The sequence below is a fragment of the Dendrobates tinctorius genome, unplaced genomic scaffold (assembly GCF_039654945.1).
Source record: "Dendrobates tinctorius isolate UK_male_01 unplaced genomic scaffold, ASM3965494v1 ptg000107l, whole genome shotgun sequence".
Taxonomy (NCBI): domain Eukaryota; kingdom Metazoa; phylum Chordata; class Amphibia; order Anura; family Dendrobatidae; genus Dendrobates; species Dendrobates tinctorius.
Window position 1 is genome coordinate 35,960,281 of NW_027361775.1, and position 25,782 is coordinate 35,986,062.

General features: G+C 40.6%; 1 protein-coding gene across 1 annotated transcript in view; it reads right to left on the minus strand.

Moving 5' to 3' along the window:
• The window catches only part of LOC141100710 (uncharacterized), a 503,724-nt gene that overhangs the window by 297,534 nt on the left and 180,408 nt on the right, over positions 1-25,782 (minus strand). The window contains exons 17-31 of the mRNA XM_073589357.1: positions 23,042-23,275; positions 21,300-21,419; positions 21,000-21,214; positions 20,805-20,874; positions 20,294-20,461; positions 19,946-20,059; positions 19,462-19,725; positions 19,088-19,234; positions 18,704-18,885; positions 18,420-18,600; positions 9,652-9,777; positions 9,391-9,516; positions 9,058-9,174; positions 7,103-7,339; positions 6,816-6,938 (exon numbers count right to left, since the gene is read on the minus strand). Of these exons, the coding sequence (XP_073445458.1) occupies positions 6,816-6,938; positions 7,103-7,339; positions 9,058-9,174; positions 9,391-9,516; positions 9,652-9,777; positions 18,420-18,600; positions 18,704-18,885; positions 19,088-19,234; positions 19,462-19,725; positions 19,946-20,059; positions 20,294-20,461; positions 20,805-20,874; positions 21,000-21,214; positions 21,300-21,419; positions 23,042-23,275 (2,424 nt within the window). The remainder of the gene's footprint in view (positions 1-6,815; positions 6,939-7,102; positions 7,340-9,057; positions 9,175-9,390; positions 9,517-9,651; positions 9,778-18,419; positions 18,601-18,703; positions 18,886-19,087; positions 19,235-19,461; positions 19,726-19,945; positions 20,060-20,293; positions 20,462-20,804; positions 20,875-20,999; positions 21,215-21,299; positions 21,420-23,041; positions 23,276-25,782) is intronic.

Below are 25,782 nucleotides of genomic sequence, written 5' to 3' on the forward strand. Positions count from 1 at the left end.
ATGCAGTACTTTAGGGCTCATACTCATTTGTGAGAAAAACGAATGAGTGCAGTCCGATAACAAATCGGATTGCACTCTGACCAATGTTAATCTATGAGTACATGCTCATCTGTAATTTTTTTCTTCGCTCATATTGGGCTGAGAAAAATATCACAGCAACTGCTACTGTCTTCTTATCTCGGACGAGACTCGCCAATGTAGGTTAAAGGGTGTGATAAAAAAAATTGCATGGCACTCGGAATATGCTGCGTACAGTAAAATCTCAACATGACCTGAAAGAATAAAATAGATCTACTTGTGTATGTATATATATATATATATATATATATATATATATATATATATATATTCATGATCCATGCGGGATCATGACAGATAAATGCACAAAGTAACCTTTTTTTTTCCTTGAGCTGTATGCTTGTAGATAGTTTTGCCCCCGGTGGCCAGTATGGTCATTGCACTGTGTGCTTTGAGATAGTTTTGCCCCGGTGGCCAGTATGGTCATTGCACTGGTGTTTTTAGAGATAGTTTTCCCCCGGTGGTGGTTAGTGTAATTGCACGGGAATCACTAACAGGTGTGTTTACTCAATAAAGGTGTGTCAGTTGTTCTGACTCATGTTGGTGATATTGTTGGTCTTTTCCAACCATGCTGGATGAAGGAAGGAGCTGAGGAGAGTCCAGGACAGCTCACTCAGAGTCCTGGAGTGGCAGCTATGGTGTCAGCGAGGAGTTTGTGTAAAGCATGGTGGAGTGGCAGCTATGGTGTCAGTGAAGACTTCTTGCAAAGCTGGGTGGAGTGGCAGTTATGGTGTAGAGCTGCACTCAGTTGCTGGACTCTTTTGCTGGAAGCTGCACTCAGGTGCTGGACTCCTTTGCTGGACAGCTGCACTCAGGTGCTGGGCTCCATTGCTGGACAGCTGCACTCAGGTGCTGGGCTCCGTTGCTGGACAGCTGCACTCAGGTGCTGGGCTCCGTTGCTGGACAGCTGCACTCAGGTGCTGGATTCCGTTGCTGGACAGCTGCACTCAGGTGCTGGGCTCCGTTGCTGGACAGCTGCACCCAGGTGTTGGACACGGTGGGAGGAAGATGCACTCAGGTGTTGGACTCTGTTGCCTGGAGCAAGTGCATCAGAGCAAAGCTAAGTGTTTCCCTGTTTGTCACTTTTCCTCATATTGGTGTTAGTACAGCGGTGGGGCCAGTGCCTGCACCACCCAGCTCCCTAGTAAGGAATAGGTGTAGGGTGTGCTAGGGTGACAGGTATCCTGATCGGCGACAGGTGAGGAGCCTGTATAGGGAACGTTAGGAGTGTTAGAGACACTGATTCAGGGGAGTGCAGGAGGTCTCCACACCCCCCGTTCCCTATTGCAGGGCCCACTGCTGTAAATGTTTCCCTATCCCCTGTGTCTTGTTGTATTAGTTACCAGCCTGCGGGACGCGTCACACTGGACAATTACACGTGCCGTGTCCTGTTGTTTTAGTTACCGGCCCACTGGCCGTGTCACACAGGACGGGGCACGTGACAATATACAGTATATATATATACTGTATATATATATATATATATATATATATATATATATATAACATAGATATAAAGATGTCAGTTACATATATAATTAGTACAGTGCTTGTGTAGCTTACTATACATGTATTTTGTTTCTAACTAAATTATTTTTTTTAAAAACTGGCTTCAGGTCCAACAAAATTTTAATAACTAGCTGAGGGAAAGCAGACAGCTGGGGGCTGATATTTATAGCCTGGGAAGGGGGTAATACCCATGGAGCTTCCTAGGTTATTAATATCAGCTCACAGCTGTATACTTAGCCTTTACTGGCCATTAAAATGGATTACCTCTCAAAAATGGCATGGTCTCCCTATAATTAATAACCAGCAAAAGTTTAGGCAGATAGCTGCGGGCTGATATTAATAGCAAAGTAAGGGGCCATGGATATTGGCCTCATCCCAAACTAAAAACATCAGCACTCAGCTGCACCAGAAATGGTACATCCATAAGATGAGACAAATCTGGCATGTAGCCTTGCTCTTTCCACTTGCCTTGGGGCAGTGGTAAGTGGGGTGATAGTATTGGGGTTGATGTCACCGTTGTATTGTCAGGTGACATCCAGTCCCCATTACTAACCCCAAATTGTCAAAAAAAACCCATCCAAAATAAAGTCCTTTATTTGAACAAATGACCCAGACTCCTTTATTGACTCCTTAAATTAACCAAAAACACTAATACTCACCTTACACCCAATCCATTGATGCCAATGTCCCCTGTAAAAAATTAAAATAATAAGCAACCATATTCCTCACCTGTCTGATGAGAAGATAATAATCCAACTTTCCCTCAACATGTCTAGCTCTGCTACATCTAGATGGCAGGCTGTATTGTTTCATGATGCAACTATGCAGCCTGCCGCCAAGCAGAGACACTGAGCTGCGCATCCTTGCTTGCGGTGACATACTAAAGTTGAACGGAGTTCATATTCAATGAACTCCTTCAACCTCACTGATGTCACCATGAGCATGAGAAAGTTCACACATTCGTGGTGACGCCAGAAAGGCTATTGGAGTTCAGAGCCAATGAACTCAGTTCAGCTGAATGACATCAGTGCAAGTGCTGAACTCAAATGACTTTTATGACGGCACTACGAGCATGCTAATAGTGACATCAGTGAGAGTAAATGAGTTCATTGGATTATATTAATTCTTTTACAGGGGATATTGGCATCAGTGGATTGGGTATAAGGTGAGTACAAGAGTTTTCGGTTAATTTGGAGTCAATAAAGGAGTCTGGGTAATTTGTTCAAATAAAGAACTTTATTCTGGGTGTTATTTTTTTGAAAATTTGACTATGGGGTTAGTAATGGAGGCATTTTAGAGACACCTCTCCATTACTAACTCCTGGGGTTGATGTCACCTGACAATACAAAGGTGACATCAAACCCAATACTATCAGCCCACTTGCAACCACATCAGGACAAGTAGGAAGAATGAGATTTAGTGCCAGACTTGGCACAGCTTATGGTTGCACCATTTCTGGGACACATGAGAGCTGATGTTTTTTGTCTGGGATGGGGCTAATATCCATGGCCCTTATCTAGGCTATTAATATGAGCCCGCAGCTGTCTGCCCAGCCTTTGCTGGTTATTAAATATAGGGGAATCCTGCGACATTTTTTTGTAGTCCCCCATTTTAGTAACCAGTAAAGGCTAAGTATACAGCTGTAAGCTGATATTAATAGTCTGGGATGCTTCATGGGTATTATCCCCTTCCCAAGCTATAAACATCTGTCCCCAGCTGTCCGCTTTCCCTCTGCTGGTTAATAAAATTTTTTGAAGATCCTAAGCCATTTTTTTTTAGAAAATAATGTATTTATTAATAAAATACATGTACAGCAAGCTACACATGCAAACTATAATATATCTCATTCATAGACTTATATCTATCTTTCTGTATCCATCTAATATATATAGAATATTTCCTTTGAAAACTATGTATAAATGACAGAGAATTACTCTATGTAAAAGTTCAAGTTCAAGTTGCATTGCAATCGGATCGCATTCGCATGTAGAGATGGGCGTACCCAAATAGTAAAGTTAGGCATACGTACCAAATACCTACTGTTCGGGTATAAACACCGAACATGAACTTCACAAGCAAGTCCAAGTTACTGTTCGGTTTCGGCCCCCTAAACACCGGGTGTTTGTCACGCTGTCAGCTCGGCTCTAAAATCATTACCTCTAGTCAGACAGCCACGATTCCCATGCTGTGAAATGATAGCGTGAGCGTACAGCTGTGATTGGAACTAAAAAGTTTACCTCTGGTCACTGGCGTCGGCTGATGGGACTACTGCTCCCATCAGCCTACGCCTGCTGCTGCTAATAACAGCAAGATCAGGCGCAGCTGATGGAATTATTCTAAATACATAATTAAAAAAAATAAAAACAATGTGATTTCCCCTGTATTTTTGATTGATAACTAGCCAGGCAAAACTGACAGCTGAGGCCTGCAACCCTCAGATTTCATAGTTAGCAAGGCTAGTTATCAAGAATAGAGGGGTCCCCATGCTTTTTTATATTTTTTAAATAAATCATTTAAAAAATGACGTGGGGTCCCCCTCATTTTTTACAACCAGCCTTGCTAAAGCAGAGATCTGTGGGCTGGTATTCTCAGGCTGGTAAGGGGCCATGGATATTGGCCTCCTCCAGCATAAAAATAGCATCCCGCAGCCACCCAGAAAAGGCACGTCTATTAGATGCCCCAATTCTGTCACTTTGCCCGGCTTTTCCCACTTGCCCTGTAGTGGTGGCAAGTGGGGTTCATATTTATGGGTTGATGTCACCTTTGCATTGTCTGGTGATATCAATCCCACAGATTAGTAATGGAGAGGCGTCTCTAAGACACCTATCCATTATTAAACCTATAGTAATATTGTAATTAAACAGAATTAAGTCTTTTATTTTAAATAAAAACAAAACACACTAATACTCACCTAATAACCATTTAATTGAATCCCTCGTCTCCTGTAATTACACAAAAATAAAAAACAACCATGTCCCCTACCTATCTAACTTTCTGTCCCGTGCCGTAATGAGCCATAGCAGCTCATTCATCAGTGGTTCTCAGCCTGGATGGTAGCATTTTGACACTATTCAGGTTGAAAACTATTAATCCCCAGCCATGGATTGAATCGTGGGACTGAACTTTAGATAGGTGATGGATATTTTCTTTTATTTCTGTGTCATTACAGTAGACGAGGGATTCAAAGGAATGGTCATTAGGTGAGTATAGCGGTGTTTGCTATTTTTAAATAAAAAAAGGAAAAGTGTGCTTTTATTTCAAATAAAAGACTTTATTCTTGCTGTGTGTTTATTTACAATGTAACTATAGGATTAGTAATGGATAAGTGTCTTATAGAAGCCTTGCTATTACTAATCTGTGGGCTTGATGTCACTGGACAACACAAAGATGACATCGACAACACAAAGATGACATCAACCCCACAAATATTACCCCACCTGCTACTGCTACATGGTAAGTGGGAAAAGCCAGGCAAAGCACCAGAATTGGGCATCTAATAGGGGTGCTTTTCTGAGTGGCTGCAGGGTGCTCTTTTTAGGTTGGAGGGCCAATATACATGGCCCTTTGCCAGCCTGAGGATACCCTGGCAACCCCCAGTTGTCAGTTTTGCCTGGCTGGTTATCAAAAATACAAAGGAACCCACGCATTTTTTAAAATTATTTATTTAAAACGCAGGCATCAGCTGATGAATACTTCTGCTGCCTGTACTCACTGTTATTAGCAGCAGCCAGCATCGGCTGATGGAAGCAGTAGTCCCATCAGCCAATACCAGTGACTGGAGGTAAATGTTTTACCTCCGATCACAGCTGTGGGTTCACGATGTCATTTGACAATGTGGGAATCACGGCTGTCTGCCCAGCAGTAATGATTTTACAGATGATCAGAAGCAGTGTTTTCCTCGCCTGTCATTCACATCACAGTGTGGCCAGTACTTGATGTTCTGGCCCCCCATTCAAGTGAATAGGGTCTGGGTTCAGGTTTGGGTACAGGTACTGTTCTGTTACCAGAACCTGAACATTTTTATCTGTTTTGCCGAACCGCTGGACCCCTGGATGTTCCAGGGGTCCGCGCATCTCTATTCGCATGTAAATCGGATGTTAGGTAATAAAAACTGCATTGTAGTCTCAAGAAAATCACATGACACGTGTCCCACTTTTCTAGACCAATATTCGATCTTTTTTTTTTTACGATGATGGGTATGAGCCCTTAGGTCGGGGTCAGACTTGCACGAGACTTGCACCTCAATACACGGCACTGCCCTGGCACTCGGGACCAGAGTGTGCGGCTGCATGTATTTCTATGCAGCTGAACACTTCGGTCTTAACCGCCAGTGGTAGTGCCGGGTATTGAGGTGCGAGTTTCTTGCAAGTCTGACCCCGGCCTTATACTGAGTTTCGGATGAGACTCGCATATTGAATTCTATGGGAGTGAGAAAAAAAATCTCGTCTCTCTCAGAATATTCAAGTGTCATCCAAAATCTGAAATCCAGGTGATTTGTCATATGCTTGTCAGCACCCTGAGACTGTTAGCTGCACCCGGTGATACCGGCAAGATTGACAAAGATTAATCTTGTGTGTATAAGGATCTTTAACTACTATCTATAGGGTATGGGCACTTTTAGTCTGACTTACCAGTAGGAGGCGTGACCGTGACCACTTAAAGTGCTTAGGGCAGCATGAACATCAAATACGGCCCTGGGCACATAGCAGTTGTGAAACACAAAATTCATATATTCGCCATATAGTAAATTAGACGCATCTTACTCCATCACTCAGTGCATTAACATGCTGTCTTAACTAATCAGGGCCAAAGATCATGCGATGATGATTACAGTAATTAGAATGTTCATCCTTGAATGATTTGTTTTGAATGACTGATTTAGTAGAGTTTTACATGTCCTACTACAAAGCAGTTTTACATCATCTAACTGTTATACTGCTACTTGTATGCTACTGTACCGTGATTATCATTAATTAAATTGTTAATAATGTATTAGCTGTAGAAGTTCACCACATATTTTGGTCTTACTCATTTATATCAGATCTATGTGCTACACTGGCTAGACTACTAGTGTTTGTGGGCAGACACTTTGAAAATGTAAAACACAAGATGACATGATCTTACTTGTCCTTTTTTATTTCTCTCCATCTTTACGCTATATTTTAAGTTTTCTCTGGTATAGAACTTTAATATACTGTGATGTGATGTTACATCAGCCGTGTGCTTACCCTCGCAGGTTCCATTTACAAGGGTGAATCCAGGATTGCAAGAGCATTGATAGCTGCCATTCGTGTTTGTACAGTATGCATTGGCTCCACAAGTATGGACATTTTCAGAACACTCATCAATATCTGCAAAATTATAAAGAGAAGATGCATTGGCTGATAGATACAGTAGGTTATTCTAGATGTTATACTATAATATAGGAAATAAGAAAGGTCTGTACAGAGCGCCCAGCTGTAACACTTGTACTTTTGGATATCTATTATGGGAGGTGAAGAACATATATACTCACCCATACATTCTTTCCCATTACCAGAGTACCCGTCCCTGCATGTACAGATGTAGGAGCCGTCAGTGTTGTTACAGTCCGCCCAGAGACTGCAGTCGTTCGCTGTTGTACACTCATTAATGTCTGTGCAGGTTTCTCCATCATACCCTTGGTGACATTCACATTTGTATGAACCAGGTGTGTTGGTACAATTTGAATGGAGTGGGCATACAGTGACATTTTCCAGGCATTCATCTATATCTGCAGTGTTGAGTAGAAAAATCTAATAAGCAAAACGCCATACCATTAACATTAGCCCTTTTAGAGATCATTTCATCTTCAACTTTACTGTTCACAATGTCAGTAATTTTGATGAGGGCTGTCCAAACATTTACATGCCACTGTATGTATAAGATGTCCCATCCTGATTGATATTTGTAATATAATGTAATAGTATAATAACTTCACTAGACTATGTAAAGTTGCCCAAGTAAGTTTTTTATTATGAGCACAGTAAGTACAATATCCAGAATGTGCAGAGAAGGAAAAAAAAACATACACAGGGTTTCTAAGCACATAATGCTTATCATCTAACCCAAGCATAGGTCATTATAACAGATTGGTGAGGAATGGACAACTGACGACACTACTGATCAGCTGTTATTAGATCTGATTGAGGTTGGATGAAAAAAGTGAACATAGCTGAACAGCACAGCTACATTCAATTTGTAGTGGCTGCTACAAGGTACAGCAGATCAGCTGCTATTTAAGAAGATAGGAACTGATCTGTAGATCTCGACAGTGGAAGCTACAAGATAAACATATCTGTGCAGTCAGCTCTCCTCATTGTTTATAACAGGCCACTGCCGGGGCCTTTAACAATTGATCAGTAGGGGAGTCAGTGGTCTGATCTTTACCAATCTGATATTGATAATCTATACCAAATATAAACAATATAATATGCCCCCACAGCCCCTAAAAGTTTAGAAAACTTGTTTTCTAATAAGTTGCAAGGGAATTTTGACTAATAAGAGCAAATCTCTCCATTTAGGACCCAATCTTATGACTAAATCATGACAAGCCATGTCTTCCATACTGGAGGAACCCAAAAGTATATGCATGTATTAGATCACGTATAAATAATAGTCTATGCATGTATTAGAGCATGTATAAAGATCAATAACCAGTCGGTTCCACTAACATATACAACCAAAGTCAGGTTAAAAAGTACCCAGAAAAATGCCATTCAAAAGAGTATAAAATATAACCTCAAGGATTAAATATAAAAAAGACATGAACCAGAGAGCAATCGGGACATGTAAGAGAATTCAAAAGTGGATAAAATCAAGTAGATAAAGGTGGGAGGGGGTTTTCACAAAAAGGGTAGCAAGGTAGTCTATATCATACAAAGCAGGGAATATTAATGAACTTCCATGATTCACGTAAGAATTTGCATGTAAGGCACGATACTGTAAATTATAGTACAGACTACTAAGATAGTATAGGGACAAAGATAATCAGTCTGTCTATATATGTATCATTCAGTATAATATTGGAAGACAGAAAAAAAAACGCTTAATCAGTCCAGAGCTGATATAAAGGTAGTATAGAGCTTACTCATGTTGAGGTAAAGGGACTCCACATACAGCCACCAGTGCCCCGACATGTGTTTCGCTGTTATGCTTTCTGACACTTGATTTTATCCCCTTTTGAATTCTCTTACATGTCCCACTATTCTCTGGTTCATGTCTTTCTTCTATTTAATCCTTAACAAACATTTTTTTATTTTATACTCTTTTGAGTGGCGTTTTTCTGGGTACTTTGTACCATGATGGAGAACAATGTAATTTTCCAGTTGAATATTAAGTCATATATGACAGTATACAGACAGATGAATAGGCTACAAATCTTCTGATAAAGTCACAGTGGGGAATTCCAATGAAATGGTAACTTCCTTTATTAATCACTATAGACCTTACCTGAACAGTCTTCTCCGCTGTATCCTGGCAGACAGTCACAGTCATAGGATCCATCGGTATTAAAACAGATTGATTGATTGGGACAGAAGGAATTGTCATCCGCGCATTCATTGATATCTGTTGGGGATATAAGTATTCAATTAGTAAATTACCATATAAATAATGGATACTGAATATAGACAGACACTGACAGAGAAGAGATAGATAGATAGATAGATAGATAGATAGATAGATAGATAGATAGATAGATAGATAGATAGATATAGTGATGTACATGGTGATTATGAAGTATATGTAGTAAAGAAGTTTTTTGCAATCTTCATTAGGTCCTACCTATGCAGAGTATAAATGGATCTCCTTCGTATCCAGATTTACATTCACAGCTATAATTTCCAGGAAGGTTTGTACATTCGGTATTGTTAGCACAATTGTTGTCACCAATGTCACACTCATCAATGTCTGAAGAAAAGCACACAGAATAATAGTTTTGAGGTATTTTGTTTGTTTGCTATTAGCAAAATACTATATGTCCACTAAGAAATTATCAGGTAAAATAATATTAAATTTAATGACATAATGAAATCCAGGACATACCGACACACATAGAGCTGTCCTTCTCATTCACGTAAAAGCCAGACTTGCAGCTGCAGTTATATCCATCCAGAGTATTAACACAAATTTGCTGACAACCAGATATATTGAGGAAGCATTCATTGATATCTGGAAACAAATAATTATATTTACTGACACAAATTAAGGTAAAAGTACAACTTCATTCTTCAAGACTATTACACTACACATATCCATAATGTATCATGTTGTCCTGACCTAACCAGTGACATAACCTGATTCTAAAAAAATCTCAATTTTGGATAGCTCTCGGGGACAATGTTGACCATTAAATAATGACACAACATTTGGAAAAATAAGAATTGAGGGTGAAAAGATCATTTTTGTGGAAAAAATATGATTTTTTAATTGTACGGCTGTATGTTATAAACTTCTGTGAAGCCCTTGGGAGTTCAAAGTTCTCACCACACATCTAGATAAGTTCCTTAGGGGGTCTAGTTTCAAAATGGTGTCATTTGTGGAGGGTTTCCACTGTTTTGGTACATCAGGGGTTTTCCAGTCGCGACATGGTGTCTGATCTCAATTCCAGCCAAAAACGTCAAATGGCGCTGCCTCCCTTCCAAGCTCTGCCATGCGCCCAAATAGTGGTTTACCCCCACATGTGGGGTATCAGCATTATCAGGACAAATTGCACAATAACTTTTAGGGTCCTGTTACCCTTGGGAAAATAAAAATTGGGGTGAAAAGATCATTTTTGTGGAAAAAATGTGATTTTTTTAATTGTACCGCTGTACATTATAAACTTCTGTAAAGCCCTTGTGGGTTCAAAGTTCTCACCACATATCTAGATAAGTTCCTTGGGGGGTCTAGTTTCCAAAATGGGGTAACTTGTAGGGGGTTTCCACTGTTTAGGTATATCAGGGACTCTCCAAACGTGACATGGCGTCCGATCTGAATTCCAGCCAATTTTGCATTGAAAAAGTCAAACGGTGCTCCTTCCATTCTGAGCTCTGCCATGCGCCGAAACAGTCGTTCCCCCAACAAATCAGGTATCAGCGTACTCAGGACAAATTGCACAATAACTTTTGCAGTGCAATTTCTCCTGTTACCCTTGGTAAAATAAAAAAAATTGAACCTGAAGTATTTTTTTTGTGAAAAAAAGTTAGATGTTCATTTTTTTTTTTAAATATTCAAAAAAATTCCTGTGACGCACCTAAAGGGTTAATAAACTTCTTGAATGTGGTTTTGAGCACCTTAAGGGGTGCAGTTTTTAGAATGGTGTCACTTTTGGGTATTTTCTATCATATAGACCCCTCAAAGTGGCTTCAAATGTGATGTGGTCCTAAAAATAAAATGGTGTTGTAAAAATGAGAAATCGCTGGTCAACTTTTAACCCTTATAACTTCCTAACAAAAAAAAATTTGGTTACAAAATTGTGCTGATGTAAAGTAAACATATGGGAAATGTTAGTTATCAAGTTTTTTGTGTGCCGTATCTCTGTGATTTAAGGGCATAAAAATTCAAAGTTGGAAAATTGCAAAATTTTCAAAATTTTTGCCAAATTTCCATTTTTTTCACCAATAAACGCAAGTTATTTGAATGAAATTTTACCACTAACATGAAGTACAATATGTCACGAGAAAACATTGTCAGAATCACCAGGATCCATGGAAGCGTTCCAGAGTTATGACCTCATAAAAGTACAGTGGTCAGAATTGTAAAAATTGGCCCGGTCATGAACGTGCAAACCACCGTTGGGGGTGAAGGAGTTAAAGTCCAAAATGCAAAAGGGTCCAAATTCCCCCTCATGGCATTGATACTGAGCTTGAGATTCTCCTGCTCCATCTTCTCCAGTCGTTCACAACATATCAGAGTTTTACTATGTTCTGCTGTTGCACGTGCTGGTCTAAAAAATGTGTGAAATGACTCACAGAAATTGCTTATGCCACTTACACTGATGCTGTTAATGTTTTTGCATTGATGACTTAATGTTCCCATGGTTGAAAGTCTATGACTGCAATACAAACTGTGTACTTCACTGCTGTCTTGGGGAAAACCACTCTTAAGATTGTCTACAAGTGTTTTTCAAAATGTACTCTTGTGCCGTGGATCTAACAGAGTGGCAACCCAGGAGTCAGCACTATTTCTAATTCTGACAATATGGGCATCATGTGCCAGATAGACACATTCACATGTCGGGTGCTTCCATGAGGTCCAAGTCCATGGTGTGTTGGTGGCAGGGTAACATTCAAGCTTGCTTCCTCCGTCCCCTCCCATCGACCACAGAAAACAAGGGAGAGGATCATTATTCCCCTTCATCTCCTGACTATTGTGCATCCATCACCTGTTCCTCCATTTGTTCCTCGACTCCTGTATCTTCACTAACAGTTTGTCTGGTAACATAAGCCCCCCTCGATCCCTGTAATCCACACTCCCATGCCACTCACCTGTGCTACGACAGTCCAGAACTTAGAGATATTGTTATTCCTTCCACATACTCCTCTACTTCCACCTCTTCTGCGAGACCACCACCTCCTTCCGCCGACAATTCAAAGTGTGCTCCAGCATGTAGATGACCTTTTTAGCTATTTGAAAACTGTGCTGAAGGGTGCAGAGATTCTTCATCTGTGCCCACTCCGCAAGCGTGATTTGCACCACGTCCATGCTACATTGGCCCAGGCTATGCAACAGAACATACTTCACTAGGGCTCGTCATTGCTGCCACAGTCGCTGCAACATGTGCAAAGTGAAATTCCATCGGTTAACTGGTAGGCCGAAAGACTTCTATAACAATGCAACTCGATGATCTGCGTGGTGCGAACAGCAGAAGTGAGCATTGTTGTGAGTTCATTTTCCCCTTCACCTTTGATGTCTGATGAACTCCCTCTGCTGGTGAAGAGAGGTAGTGAAATTGATCGGGATGGGAAGAACCTGTCATCTGAACAGGCGGAGTGTGATTGGACATCTGGAATTTCTGAGTGGATATAAGGCAGCCGACGCCCTGCAGGGTTTGCTGGTGATCCTTTCTGCTCTGAGCTCTGGCATCCTGTTTTAATTCCTGTCTACTAAAGCTAAGTTTTTGCCCTGCTGTTGTTCCATGAGATTTTGTCTGGTTTCCTTAGTGTTTGTATTCAGCCAGTCCTGGTTGGGACTGGCTGAATTCCATTTTTGTCTCTGATCAGTTGATCTCTTTGCTCTGTTTTCAGAATATACCTGCGTGCTGATATAGTGATTTTGAAGTCTAGCGACTTCAGGGCCTTTTTTCCTATCAGACGGTTGGGACATTTTTTGTGGGTTTTTTTGCGGATTGCAGCCAGCATCTTTTCTGTCCTGTCCTATCTAGTTAGATGGGCCCCATCATTTGCTCAGCCTGTCTTTCTGTCTGTATTTGTGTTTTCTTCTGTTTTTCACCGACAATACATGTTGGGGGCTGTCTATTGCTTTGGGGTCTGCTCTGGGGCAGTTTAGATTTCCCCTTTCTTTCTTTAGGCTTATGTAGTTCTCCGGCTGTGACGAGGGGTCTAGGGCACCGTAGGAACCCCCCACGGCTACTGTTAGTTGTGGTGAATAGGATCAGGGGTCTGCAATCCGATAGCTACCAATCTCTCCGGTTTTCTGGACTTAGCTTGTATTTTTGTTTTCTCCTCCTCGGGTGACTCATTCATTACAGAGCATACAGCAACTGTGCTTTCTGCAGAAGCATATCCAGGCTGGGATAGTGGTGAAGAAATTGCTGTACCACCAGGATGAGGATGTGAGCCATGCAAGGAACACATGTGAGATTACCTTGGCATAAGGCCTCCACCAGGTTTGCAATGTTATCGCACACGGCCTTCCCTGGCTCCAGGTTCAGTGGAGACAGCCATTGCTCAAACTAGGTCAGGATAGCTGTCCACAACTCTTCAGCTGTGTAATTGCAATCTCCAATGCTTATTAATTTAAACACTGCCCTCTTGCGGTGAAAAATAGCTGTGCAAAACGGAGGTGGGAGATTCTCTCTGCACTGTTCAAACACGTATCTCATTAAGGGAGGGGTTGAGGGTGCACATGGAGGCCCCTAGAGGAGGTGGAGGAGGAAGCAGTAGTGGAGGAAGTGCTAGATACAAAGTTTTGTCCTGCAAGCCTTGGGTATTCCAAGACTTGTGGAGCAACCCCTTGCCTGCTTGCTTCCACAGTCACCAGAGTCACCCAGTGCTCAGTCAGTGAGATGAAATGCCCCTGGCCATGTTTGCTTGTCTAGGTGTCAGTTGTGAAATGCACCCTGGCAGAGATAGATTTTTTCAAGGAATGGGTGATGTTGTTTGCGACATTTTGGTGTTGCGCAGGCACACCTTTCTTAGAGGAGTAATGGCAACTAGGCAACAGGTACTGGGGGACTGCAACAGCCATCAGCTTTTGGGAACACAGTCTGTTTCCATCAGGAGGAAAGGAAGCATTTTCGTGGCCAACAGATTAGAGATGATGGAGTTCAAGCTCTTAGCTTTGGCATGTGTAGGAGGAAACATTATTTTATATGACCACAACTGCGGGACCGAGGGTTGGCTGCCGTGCTGAGAGAGGGTGGAGTATGGAGAACAGGAACAAATACTGGACTGTGAGTGAGGTGAAGGCGGAGATGTTATGGTGGATTGATAAAGTTGTGGTGTGCTTGGTGAAACAAAATCAGCAGGCATCTCCACTTCTGTAGCAGCTGATGCACACTTACTCACCCCGGCTTTAGGGGGTAAGCAAGTGGAGGTTCTGCGGCTGGAGACCTATGTGAAAACACTTGCCAGGGTGATGGAGGAGGAAGAAGCTGACGATGAAGTAGATGGGACGGCTAGTGGTTGGTAAGGCCACATTTTAGCGCTGTGAGATTCTCAGACAAATGCATGCTTATCGAACATGTGCCGGTTCATGCATGTAACAGTCAAATTATTGCATTTTTTGCCTCTACTGAGCCGTTTTTTGCAAAGTTGCCAGCTAACAATCAGTATTGATTTTCTCAGATAGTGTGCCTGCACAGCAATATTAGACCAAACGATTTTGATTAGGAAGTGGGACTTCCTGCCTGCATTTCAATATTAGCCAAAACAATGTTTGTTTCCAAATGGGGCCTCTTGCCTGCACCGCAATATTAGCCCAAATGATTTTGATTAGGAAATGGGGACTGGGGCCTGCACCTAAATATTAGCCCTAATGGTTTTGATTAGAAAATGGGGCCTCCTGCCTGCACCCCAATATTAGCCGAAGCAATTTTTTTTATAGGAAATGGGGCCTCCTGCCTGCATCGCAATATTATCCTAAATGATTTTATTAGGAAATGTGGCCTTGTGTCTGCTCCCCAATATTAGCACTAATGCTTTTTATTAGGAAATGTGGCCTCGTGCCTGCACTCCAATATTAAACCAAATGATTTTTATGGGAAAATAGACCTCCTGTCTGCATCACAGAATTAGGCCAAAGGATTTGGATGAAGATATGGGGCCTCCTGCCTGCACCCCAATATTAGCTCTAACATATTTAATTAGGAAATTGGGCCTCCTGCCTGCACCCTAATATTAGCTTAAATGATTTTTTTATAAAATGAGGACTCATTCATGTACCCCAATATTAACCCAAACTATTTTGATTAGAAAATGGGGCCTCCTGCCTGCACCCCAATATTAGCTCAATTTTTTTAGGAAATGTGGCCTCCTGTCTGCACCACAGTATTAGCAAAAATAATTTTGATTTGGAAATTGGGCCTAGTGCCTGTATCCCCAATATTATCCCTAATGATTTTTACGAGGAAATGGTGCCTCCTACTTGCAACCCAATATTAACCCCAACAGTTTTGGAAATTGGGCCTCCTGCCTGCACCACAGTATTAGCCAAATTTTTAATGGAAATTTTGCCTCCTGCATTCACCCTACTATTAGCCTAAACTTTTTTTTTTAGGAAATGGAGACTGGTGCCTGCACCCTAATATTAGCCCTAAATATTTTAGTAAGAAATGGGGCCTCCTGCTTGCAGGCCAATATTAGCCCAAACTATGTTGATAAGGAAATGGGGCCTACTGCCTGTACCCCAATATTAGCTCAAATTATATTGATTAGAAAATTGGGCCTGATGCCTGCACCCCAATATTAGCCCTAACGACTTTGATTAAGTAAAGGGGCCTCCTGCCTCCACCCCAATATTAGCCCAAATGATTTTTATTAGTAAATGGGGCCTTCTGCTTGCACTCCAATATTAGCCCAAACAATTTTTATAGGAAAGTGGGTCTCTTGCCTTCACCCCAATATTAGCCCAAACTATTTGGATTATGAAATGTGACCTGCTGAATCCTAACTGCAGCACAGTATTAGTCCAAACTATTTGGATTAGGAAATAGTGCATGGTGCCTGCACTCCAATATTGGCCCAAATGATTTTGATTATTAAATGTGACCTCCTCAGTCCTGACTGCAACACAGTATTAGCCCAAACTATTTGGATTAGGAAATGCGGACACCTGCTTGAACAACATTATTAGCACAAAACTAATTTGATGCTGGAAGGAAGGTCAATTTCATACAGGACAGCATCCTATCTAACTATATGACAATTTGCAACAGCTACAGGAGCAGCGTCTCTGCGCCATTACACTGACAAAATGGCGCCAGTAAAACAATATGTCCGCTTTTTATATAGAGAGAGACATGTGACTTTGGCAGCCAATCACAGAAGACCTTGTGTCATGATGATGTGGATGGTTTCTGCACCCTTATTGGTTGCAAGAATCTACACACATTAACTTATAAAAAAAACACTCCGCTGTTCCTCTGACCTCTACCCATCCCACTCATAAATCAGGTCCCTCCACCCCCTTTCATTATACAGCACTACTATCCTACTCAATGTTCTGACAAAAGCATTAGTGGAAACTCGATCATTTACTGAACTGTGCCCGAATTTTGCTGACTGTGAGTAAAAATGCTTTGGAATCCGAACATAAATCTAAACGAGCTACGTTCATGCCGAATTTGAGATTGGCAAACAATTTCTGAACAAGTTTGCTCATCTCTAATTAGAATAAGTGTTTGTGGTTCACAGAATCAGCTCCTCCCTTGCTATTGTGTTGTGTTTGGTATTGAAGCTCATTCATATTTGATTCAATTGGAAATACCAATTTCATCTAAAACAGAATAACTGTTTTAACTAGTTGAGCATTCACATTTTCTGATATGTCCAGTGGAATTCAACTGGTTACAGTTTTGTGCGGTGTTTCTTGATATCACTGGAAAAGTATACTGTAAGTTGCTATTGTACTTAAAAAGTGAAAGTTTGCAGGTGTTAAAAGCATATAGAAAATTTCTGTGGACTCAAAACTATGCTTTAAAGGGATTGAACACTTTCTCAAAACATTACAACTTTCCTCACAGACTGCACAGTTCTCCTGTCCATAAAATGGCATATGTTGAAGGAGCATGAAATCGAAGCATGAAATCCTTTAAACTCATCTAATTGTAAACCACCTAACATAGAAATAATTATTTTCTATTGGAGGAGGTTGATGGGCAAGTCTGGTCACATGCTCCTGTATCAGTGGCTGTTTTGTAAATTAAATATAGACAAAATATGGATTGATTAGTGGTCTACTAGGAAGGCGGTGTTCACATACTGTAGATGGTCTTTGAGGAAGGAGCTTAAAGGGGTTGTCCAGGCTTTTCACATAATCTCAGTGCATATCTGGGCTGCCGAATGATGACAATAAGTAATTTAAAATCTGTCACCAGTTTGCAGGGTTTTCTAGATATCAGTCTCTTGCTTCTGAGCAGAACGTCCAAGGGGGGTGTGTTCTGGCATTGAAATGAGAACTGGTCGTTTCCTCCTCCTCTACTAAAAACCTGCCCTCTATAGCAACAACCCCACCCTCCATAGCAACAGGCCCTCCCTGTCCACATGAACAAGCCCTCCTCACACAGTAAAAAATCCTCCCCCTCTAGCAGCCTCAGTGCAGAGAGCAGAACCACCCAGCTGCTCCTCCCCCAGACACACACTGAACAGTGATCTATGGAAAGTGAAACTCTAGTGAGGAGGGAAAATCGTAGTAGAGTAGTAGAGTAGGAGGAAACAACCAGTTCTCATTTCAATGCCAGAACACCCCCCCTTGGACGTTCTGCTCAGAAGCAAGAGGCTGATATCTAGAAAACCCTGCAAACTGGTGACAGAAGGTAAATTACTTATTGTCACCATTCTGCAGCCCAGATATGCACTGAGATTATGTGAAAAGCCCGGACAACCCCTTTAAAGAGGTTCTCAAAGAATGCAATACAATGGCCCTTGTAAATGGCACATGACTCTAGTACTAGTCAGGTATGAGGATTGGCTGCAATCAAAGGAAATCCAGAACACAGCTCCTGAGACCTGTGACAGAAGACAAATATTGTAAACACACATATCTCTGTAAGCCAAGGGGAAGGGCTGTATCATAAGAAAAGATAAATCTTCTCCTTGGCTGACTGAGCACAAAGGATTTTTTTCTACAACCTCAATCCTCTGTGGTCAGTCAACTGTGGAGAAGATTTCTTTCTTCACCTGTCACACTCTTTTCCAGCAGTATGTATTCTTACAATACAGCTCTTCTGTCAGTTGATACATAGGTCTCAGGAGCTGTGTTTTTTAGACTGTAGTCCCTCCAAACACATGACTAGGATGGGCAGCGGTGTAAATTAAATGATGGGTCCATTTTATTACCTTCTTAGAAAACCCCTTTAAAAAGAATTCTATTTTAACAAAATCATTAAAAAAATATGTATGTAGAAGCAGTGAGCTAAAGTATATATTCACCTGTACAGGTTTCTCCATCTCCAGTCAGATGTTCGGGACATGGACCACAAGTATATCCTTCTAGGGGTGCTATTAAATCTTGACAAGTGTTACTAACATAACATTTGTTATCTGTGCAAGAATCAAAATTATTTTCACAGTACATTCCGGTCCATGCAGCAGAACAGTTACACCCGGCGACCTGCAATTCAATATAAATAGTCACTTGTGTAAACTAAACATATCATTAAATATGTATGTCATTGTTTTAAAATATATTGATGCTGTACAGCAAGACAGTTTACCTTGAAGGTTGTGGCCTCATTTTCTAAGCTGGTGGCACTATCATAGAGACAGCTGCCATTGTTGGTACAGTTGCAGAGCACCAGAGTAAGAATCACGTCAGTAGCGACTTTGGAATCATTGGCTACTATAGTGAGGTTAACAGGTGTTGAACTAGTGGGATACCAAACCAAAACTCCATCATCTGCACAGGGAAAAGAAAATCATTAAAGGACATTGACAAGAGAAATAAATTATTCTTGTTGTAATATATGAGTGGGACATGCGTTATATCTTAATGATGTGATCAGCTCGTAGAAATTTGTTATACTGATTACTAATAGTCAGACTATCAGTAATAGTAGACTGTAAAGCATAACTATCGGAGCAGATTGATATATGTTCACCTGTTATGTTGATATCAGCAGAGTTTGTCTCCAGAGAGAAGATCACAGTGTCATCGTTCTTATCAGTGGCTGTGTAGATAATGGCAATCGGCTCCATAAGCTTGGTGAAAATGGTGGTGGGTCCGGTAACATTAGGAGGAAAGTTATCTGTAGAGAGAAGTCATTATGTTTAGTCAGATCTTTCTAACTAAATATATAGATCTGATATACAAATAAGTTAATGTTTTGTTTATTTAGAGGATAATGCTAGAATGTGAAAGGAAAGATCGACAACTTCTACCTGTCACTACTGTAAAGTTGTAGAATAAGGCTAAGAAATATTTACAATTGCTAAGAAACTGTGAAAATAACAGAGGATAATGAATGTTTCTTACTCATTGTGCTGCTTTGTTCATTGGCTGATATAATACTGTCACGTGTGGCCTTTCCTAAAGCTTCATTTCCAGTACTCAAGACATCAAAGATACACTCATCATTTCCTTGACATGAATCATTTGCTTTCTTTATGATTTCAGTGTCAGTCGTCAAAAGCAGCTCGTCATAAAACAGTGGCACAAATGAGTTATTGTTGTAGGTATACCAGGACTCCCCAATGGTTACATTGTAGATGAAGAGGCTGTCCGATGGGGAGGTTTTCCCTGTGAAACAAAGTAATTTATAAAGAGGAGACAACATTTATATTTTATTTTCCCATCAAGGACACCCTTTTCCTTGTAATGGAGGTGTTATTTTAAAACATGTAAATTAAAAAGATCTTTTATTTTTCTTGATTAAGAGAACTAGATAAAAATGCTATAAAACCTATTTAAAGAACATGGAAAAAATGAAATGACAAAGTAGCCACCAATGACCACTTACATGTCATTCCGATCTCAAATATCAGGGAATCATTCGGAAGTTTCACACCATTAAATTCCAGTTTGGTTCCATTAGCCGCCATCAGATCATCTGTCTTATCATCATTAAAGATTCCTGGAAAAGATTTACATCAATGGTATCAAATACAAAAAAAGAATGCTACATTGGAGATAACTGGTAATTTTCTCATTTTTTTCACACATGTTTTTTAATGCAATGTTTCCAATAAACAATAATAATTATTATTATTTGTATATTACAGTAGCTCATAGACTGCAGATTTCAAGGCAACTCAAAATCACATAATACGCTATAGTATTTAAAGATCAGGCAAACAGATTATCTTACCCAGAAGGCCTACTGTTTTGTTCTTGTAGATAGTATCTAACATTGTGACAAAGCTCAAAGCTCCTTCATTAGCAGAAACTGTGATTGAGATCCCACCATCGAACGAGGCTTGTATTTCGTCTTTGCTTGTCTTTTCCAGTGTGATTTTGCTTACATAGGTAGAGTTATCTTGAAAGAATCAAATTAGGATTTATTAATCCCATATATTCACGGGAAATCCATGCCTAATTGTAAACTATGCAGCTGCTTCAGCTTTATGTGATTTTACATTTACAAAGGCAACTTTAACAAGTCTCTAAAATGTTTACACTGAATCTTGACTTTAAAGATTTACATTAGGAAGAGGTCAAGTGTCTTTAGTTGATTCCAGTAAACTATATATCAAGTCAAAATATTAAAATATACAGTGTATATACTACTATAAGAATATTCTGCTCTTTTATTTCTTTTGAGTAAAAAAAGTTAAACTTTGTTTATATACTGTACATCATAATGTAAAAAGTTGAGTTACCTGGTAAAGTAAATTCTGTGCCATTGAGTTTCACAATGGTTGAATTACTCCCCTGGAGCATCCACTCAATCTATAAAAGAATAAAAAAAATGCAATCAGCATCAATCAAAACTTCACTCTGTTTTATAATTAATGTGTACATTGGTGTAGGGTAAGACAATTATTGTAAACATTTAGTTTGGTTATCATCTTTACCGTTGTCTCTTCTTGAATAATGGCAGCAAGTGCCACAAAGTTGGTTGCCTGTGTTTCATGTGTCCCATTGCTAGCCCTAGCAGTACGGCCCTGTAACCTGAAAATTACTGTGTCGTTCTCATCTTTCACATTGGTCAAAATGAACTCTCCCAAGCCATTGAAAGTGTATTTTACTTCGTCTAACGTATTGATGTGGGGATCACCAAATAAGGAACCTAAAAAAGAACATTGTGTATTCAGTTTGTCTTGTCAACTACTTTGACTAAGTAACTTCATGTATTTAGAGGAAGTAAAGCTTACCAAAACGCGGTGGAACATATCCATAGCAGTAATCATAAGGTCTTCTCTCCCGGTACAAGGAACATAGGTGTGAAGAGTCAGAGTACAAGCAGCAGTTATTGTAAGGATAAACTTCTTGTTCTGTATGGGAAAGATACATTGTAGTAAAATTTTTGCTGTATTACATTTTAATATGTCCCAAGGAAAAACAGACAAAAATTAGCTGATAGAATCTTATTCGTATTACAGCCCATATATGATTTTTTTTACATTTAAGTGAGTAAAAAAACTTTAAAATAATAACATCATCATAGGCAAAACTGTTCATACCCTTGAAATTGTTCTAGAAAACAAAGTATTTTTCCCAGAAAATTATTGCAATTACACATGTTTTGCTATAGACATGTTTATTTCCTTTGTGTGTAATGGAACAACACAAGTAAACATAGAGAAAAAAAGGCAAATTGGGCATAATATCACACTAAAACCCAAAAATGGGATGGACAAAATTGTTGGCACCATCACCTTAATATTTGGTCACATGCCCTTTGGAATAAATAATTGCTGGCCACTCCAGAACTCTCCAGGACTTTGTTTCCATCCATTTTTGAGTGCTTCTTGAAGTATGTTTGGGGTCAATTTCCTGCTGGAAGACTCATGACCTAGGACACAAACCCAGCTTTATGACACCTGGCACTACATTGCAACCCAAAATCCTTCAGTAATCTTCAGATCTCATGATGCCTTTTGCACAGTCAAGGCATCCAGTGTTAGAGGCAGCAAAATAAGCAATACCAAAACATCTTTGAACCTCCACCATATTTGACCAAGTACTGTGTTCATTTCTTTGTAGGCCTCATTCTGTTTCAGTAAACAGGCTTATCAGTCCACATGATGCTTTCCCAGAAGGATTTTTCTTACTCTCGTCCATTTTTCAAATTGCAGTTTAGCTTTTTCTGTCTCTATGTATGCAGTGGAGTCCCCCAGGTCCTCTTGTCATAGTGTTTCATTTAATTGAAATGTCGACGGATAGTTTGCGCTGACATTAGTGCACCCTTTGTCTGCAGGACAGATTAAATTTCTTTGGAACTTTATGGCTGCTTATCCACCATCTGGACTATCCTGTGTTGCAACCTTTCATCAATTTTTCTCTGTCAGGGCGATTACCTACAGTTGCATGGATTGTAAACTTCTTGATTATGTTGCACACCATGAACAAAGGAACATCAAGATCTCAGGAGATGGACCTGTAACCTTGAGATTGTTGATATTTTTCAACAATTTTGATTCTCAAGTCCTCAGACAGTTCACTTCTCCTTTTACTGTTCTCCATGCTTAGTGTGGCACACACAGACAGACAATGCAAAAATGGAGTCTACTTCTCCCCTTATCTTTTTCCAGGTATGATTTTCATATTGCCTACAATTGTTACTTGCCACAGGTGAGTTTTAGTGAACATAACATGCGTAAAACAAAATTGTTTACCCACATTTTTCAAAAGGTGGTAACAATGTTGTCAGGCCTATTTTGTGGATTTTGTGTGAAATTATGTCCAATTTGCATTTTTTTTTTAGTTTTTTTGTATTGTCCAGATACAAATGATAAACATGTGTATAACAAACATGTGTAATTACAATAATATTCTGGGAGATATACTTCAATTTCTGGAACAATTTAAAGGGTGCAAACACTTTCAGTCATGACTGCAACAAATAACAGTCAAATATTTTATTAATTCCCATTAATGAGTACAATATTATTACCTTCGTACTTAGATTTTTGTCTCTGCCTTTCAGACATAAAGTAGTTGTAATAATAGGTATAGTAGTAGTAAGGGTTTGACGATCTCAACCAACTGTTTTCATACTCCCACGGAGTTGGTAAGTATCTTTCTTTCTCGCCATAGGACAAACCGCCCCAGTAATTGTAGTAACATCTTGTGCCTCCTCCATACCATGATGAAAATGTGGACTGGTAAGTATTGAAACTATTCAAACCTAAGAGCAAAACGAAACAGATAATTTAGTAGTACATGTATTGCTATTTGCATTTCTATTCTTCAAAGAGAACCTTCCACCTTTCCTGACATGTCTGTTTTAGAAAATCATTTATTTTTTTCAAATGTCAAATGCAAATTAGCCTAAGGTCATTGTGGGGGTGGAGAGTGTAATTCACCTTAGGCAATTCGCATTACAAATTTGAACCAACACACTAACAACTAATTTGCATGTTTCTTAAGTGCTCAACTTCTTAATTAAACTGGCACTTCAGATTAATATAAGACAGCTAATATTTTATTGTAAAAACTAAAAAACTATACAGTCATACCATTAGTTTAATCAGTAACATCATGCTGATAGGTTCTCCTTAGTTACATAGTGTTAGGGCTGGCGGAACGCACCAAATAATAAAGATGGTAATAAGGTGTGTTCGCAGCTCGGGGTCCACCGTGCCGGGGTGGTAAACTGCTGCTAGTAATGGCGGACACTAAATGGCGGTATATTAGAGGAACACATGCGGGTTAATGTCACCCGGTGTGTACAGGGGCGGACTCTGTTGCTTTACAGAGCCGCATTACCGCTGAACATAAATGCCGGAGCCTGTTAAAGCTCACAGAGCTCGGCGAGGTAAACGCTCAGTATCAGGTCACAGAACTCAGCCCCAAGGACACAGGGTCAGAGTCCTCTAGTCCTACTAAGCGTGCGGCGCCACAACTGCGGATGCCACTAAGTGACGTTGGCGACCGTGGAGTGTCGACCAAGAGAACCGTGGCATACAGACCAAGCCACTACTTGGCGTTGATGCCAGTCTCTGACTCTGCCTCCTACTTGCTCCTTAGCCTGGGTGCTAACAGGCTAAGCTACACAACACATGCATACCAAGGGTAGGGGTTTCCAATGAGTCATTCACCAAAGACATTCATACATGCATACAACTCTCACTCCACATGCTCTAAATCTCTCGGCCATGCGAACCTTTTATAGCCGTGTCCTTCCGGGACCTTCCTGACCTTCCTGATGGTCCAATCCAAGCTGGAGAAGGACCTGAGCATGTGACCTCCGATCTCCAATGAGAGATCGTCCCACGGGCATGCTCAGTGGACCGAAAGGAGGACTTAGTCCCTGGAGTAGCTCGCTGCTGACCAGCATGCATTGCACTAGCTAGACCAGAGGTGGCAGCAGCAACCAAACCTACAGAGCTGGTCTGAGCAGAGCGCCTGGATCGACGAGTCTGCCGAGCATCCTCCTCTGCGTCCGGAGAGGAATGGGAGACTACCGAATGCAAGGTTCGGGATTCCTGCTGTGCAGCGACAGGAACCCGACGCCTAACACATAGTTACTGTACATAGTTACACAAGTTGAAAAAAAACCTAGGTCAATCATGTTCAACCTTCCTCTAACAATTTTACATATTATCACTAATTCAACTATGGCACACAATGTTGTGTACTGAGGAAATCATCCAGTCCTTTTTTAAAACCTGTTATAGAATCCGCCATTACTACCGCTTGTGGTAGGGCATTCCACATTCTGACTGTTCTAACTGTAAAGAACCCTTTCATATTTACCATATTTTTCGGACTATAAGACACACTTTTTTCCTCCAAAATTTTGTCTTAAAGTCCAGGTTGTCTTAATGTCCAGATATACCTGCTGGACTTTGAAAATGGAGCTTTCCGCTCCTGTACAGTAGTAGCTATCGGTGTATATAGACTTGATCTGATAGCTGTTACTGTGTATGCGCTGGTGTAGCCATCTTGCTAGATAAGAAAAAAATGTGTTCCTCCTAGATGGCGTCGCTGGTGCATGCACAGTAGCAGCTATCAGATTACCTCTATATACACTGATAGCTGCTACTGCACAGGTGTGGTGGGTGCCATTTTCAAATGGATTTTTTTTAAATATCAGGATAGCCGCAACCATAATAATTATATGCACATTACACATGCGATTATGCTGCAGTGCAAGTGCCACGGCTGGTGTCAGCCTGCAGGAGGGTTTTTATTTTATTTTAGTGTATATATATATAATATATACGGTAATGTCACGAGGGCAGGCTTTGCAGCGTTGAGAATCTCTCCCTCCATGTGCTCTCCCACCTATCCACTTTCTCTTTACCCATGTGCTGACTTCTCCCATCTGTGCTCTCTTCTTTGACCTGTCTACCCTATGTGCTATCCGCTTTGTCTGCTGTCTCTCTCCTTCCTGTGCTGTGTTCTCCCCTCATGTGCCGTTCCGTTTGAGCTGTCTCCCCCCTGTGCTCTCTCTCTCCCCACTGTGTGTGACCGTGTACAGAACATACCACATCTCCTGGGCAGGCGAGAAAGCAAAAGACAATACTGACATTACAGCAGGAGATCGCAGAGGATACATTTTGTGAGGTAAAATATTGCTTAAAAACAGTCAGTGAAATATTTTACCTCACAAAACGAATCCTCTGTGATCCCCTGCTGTAATGTCAGTATTGTCTTTTGCTTCCTTCCCTGCCAAGGAGATGTGGTATG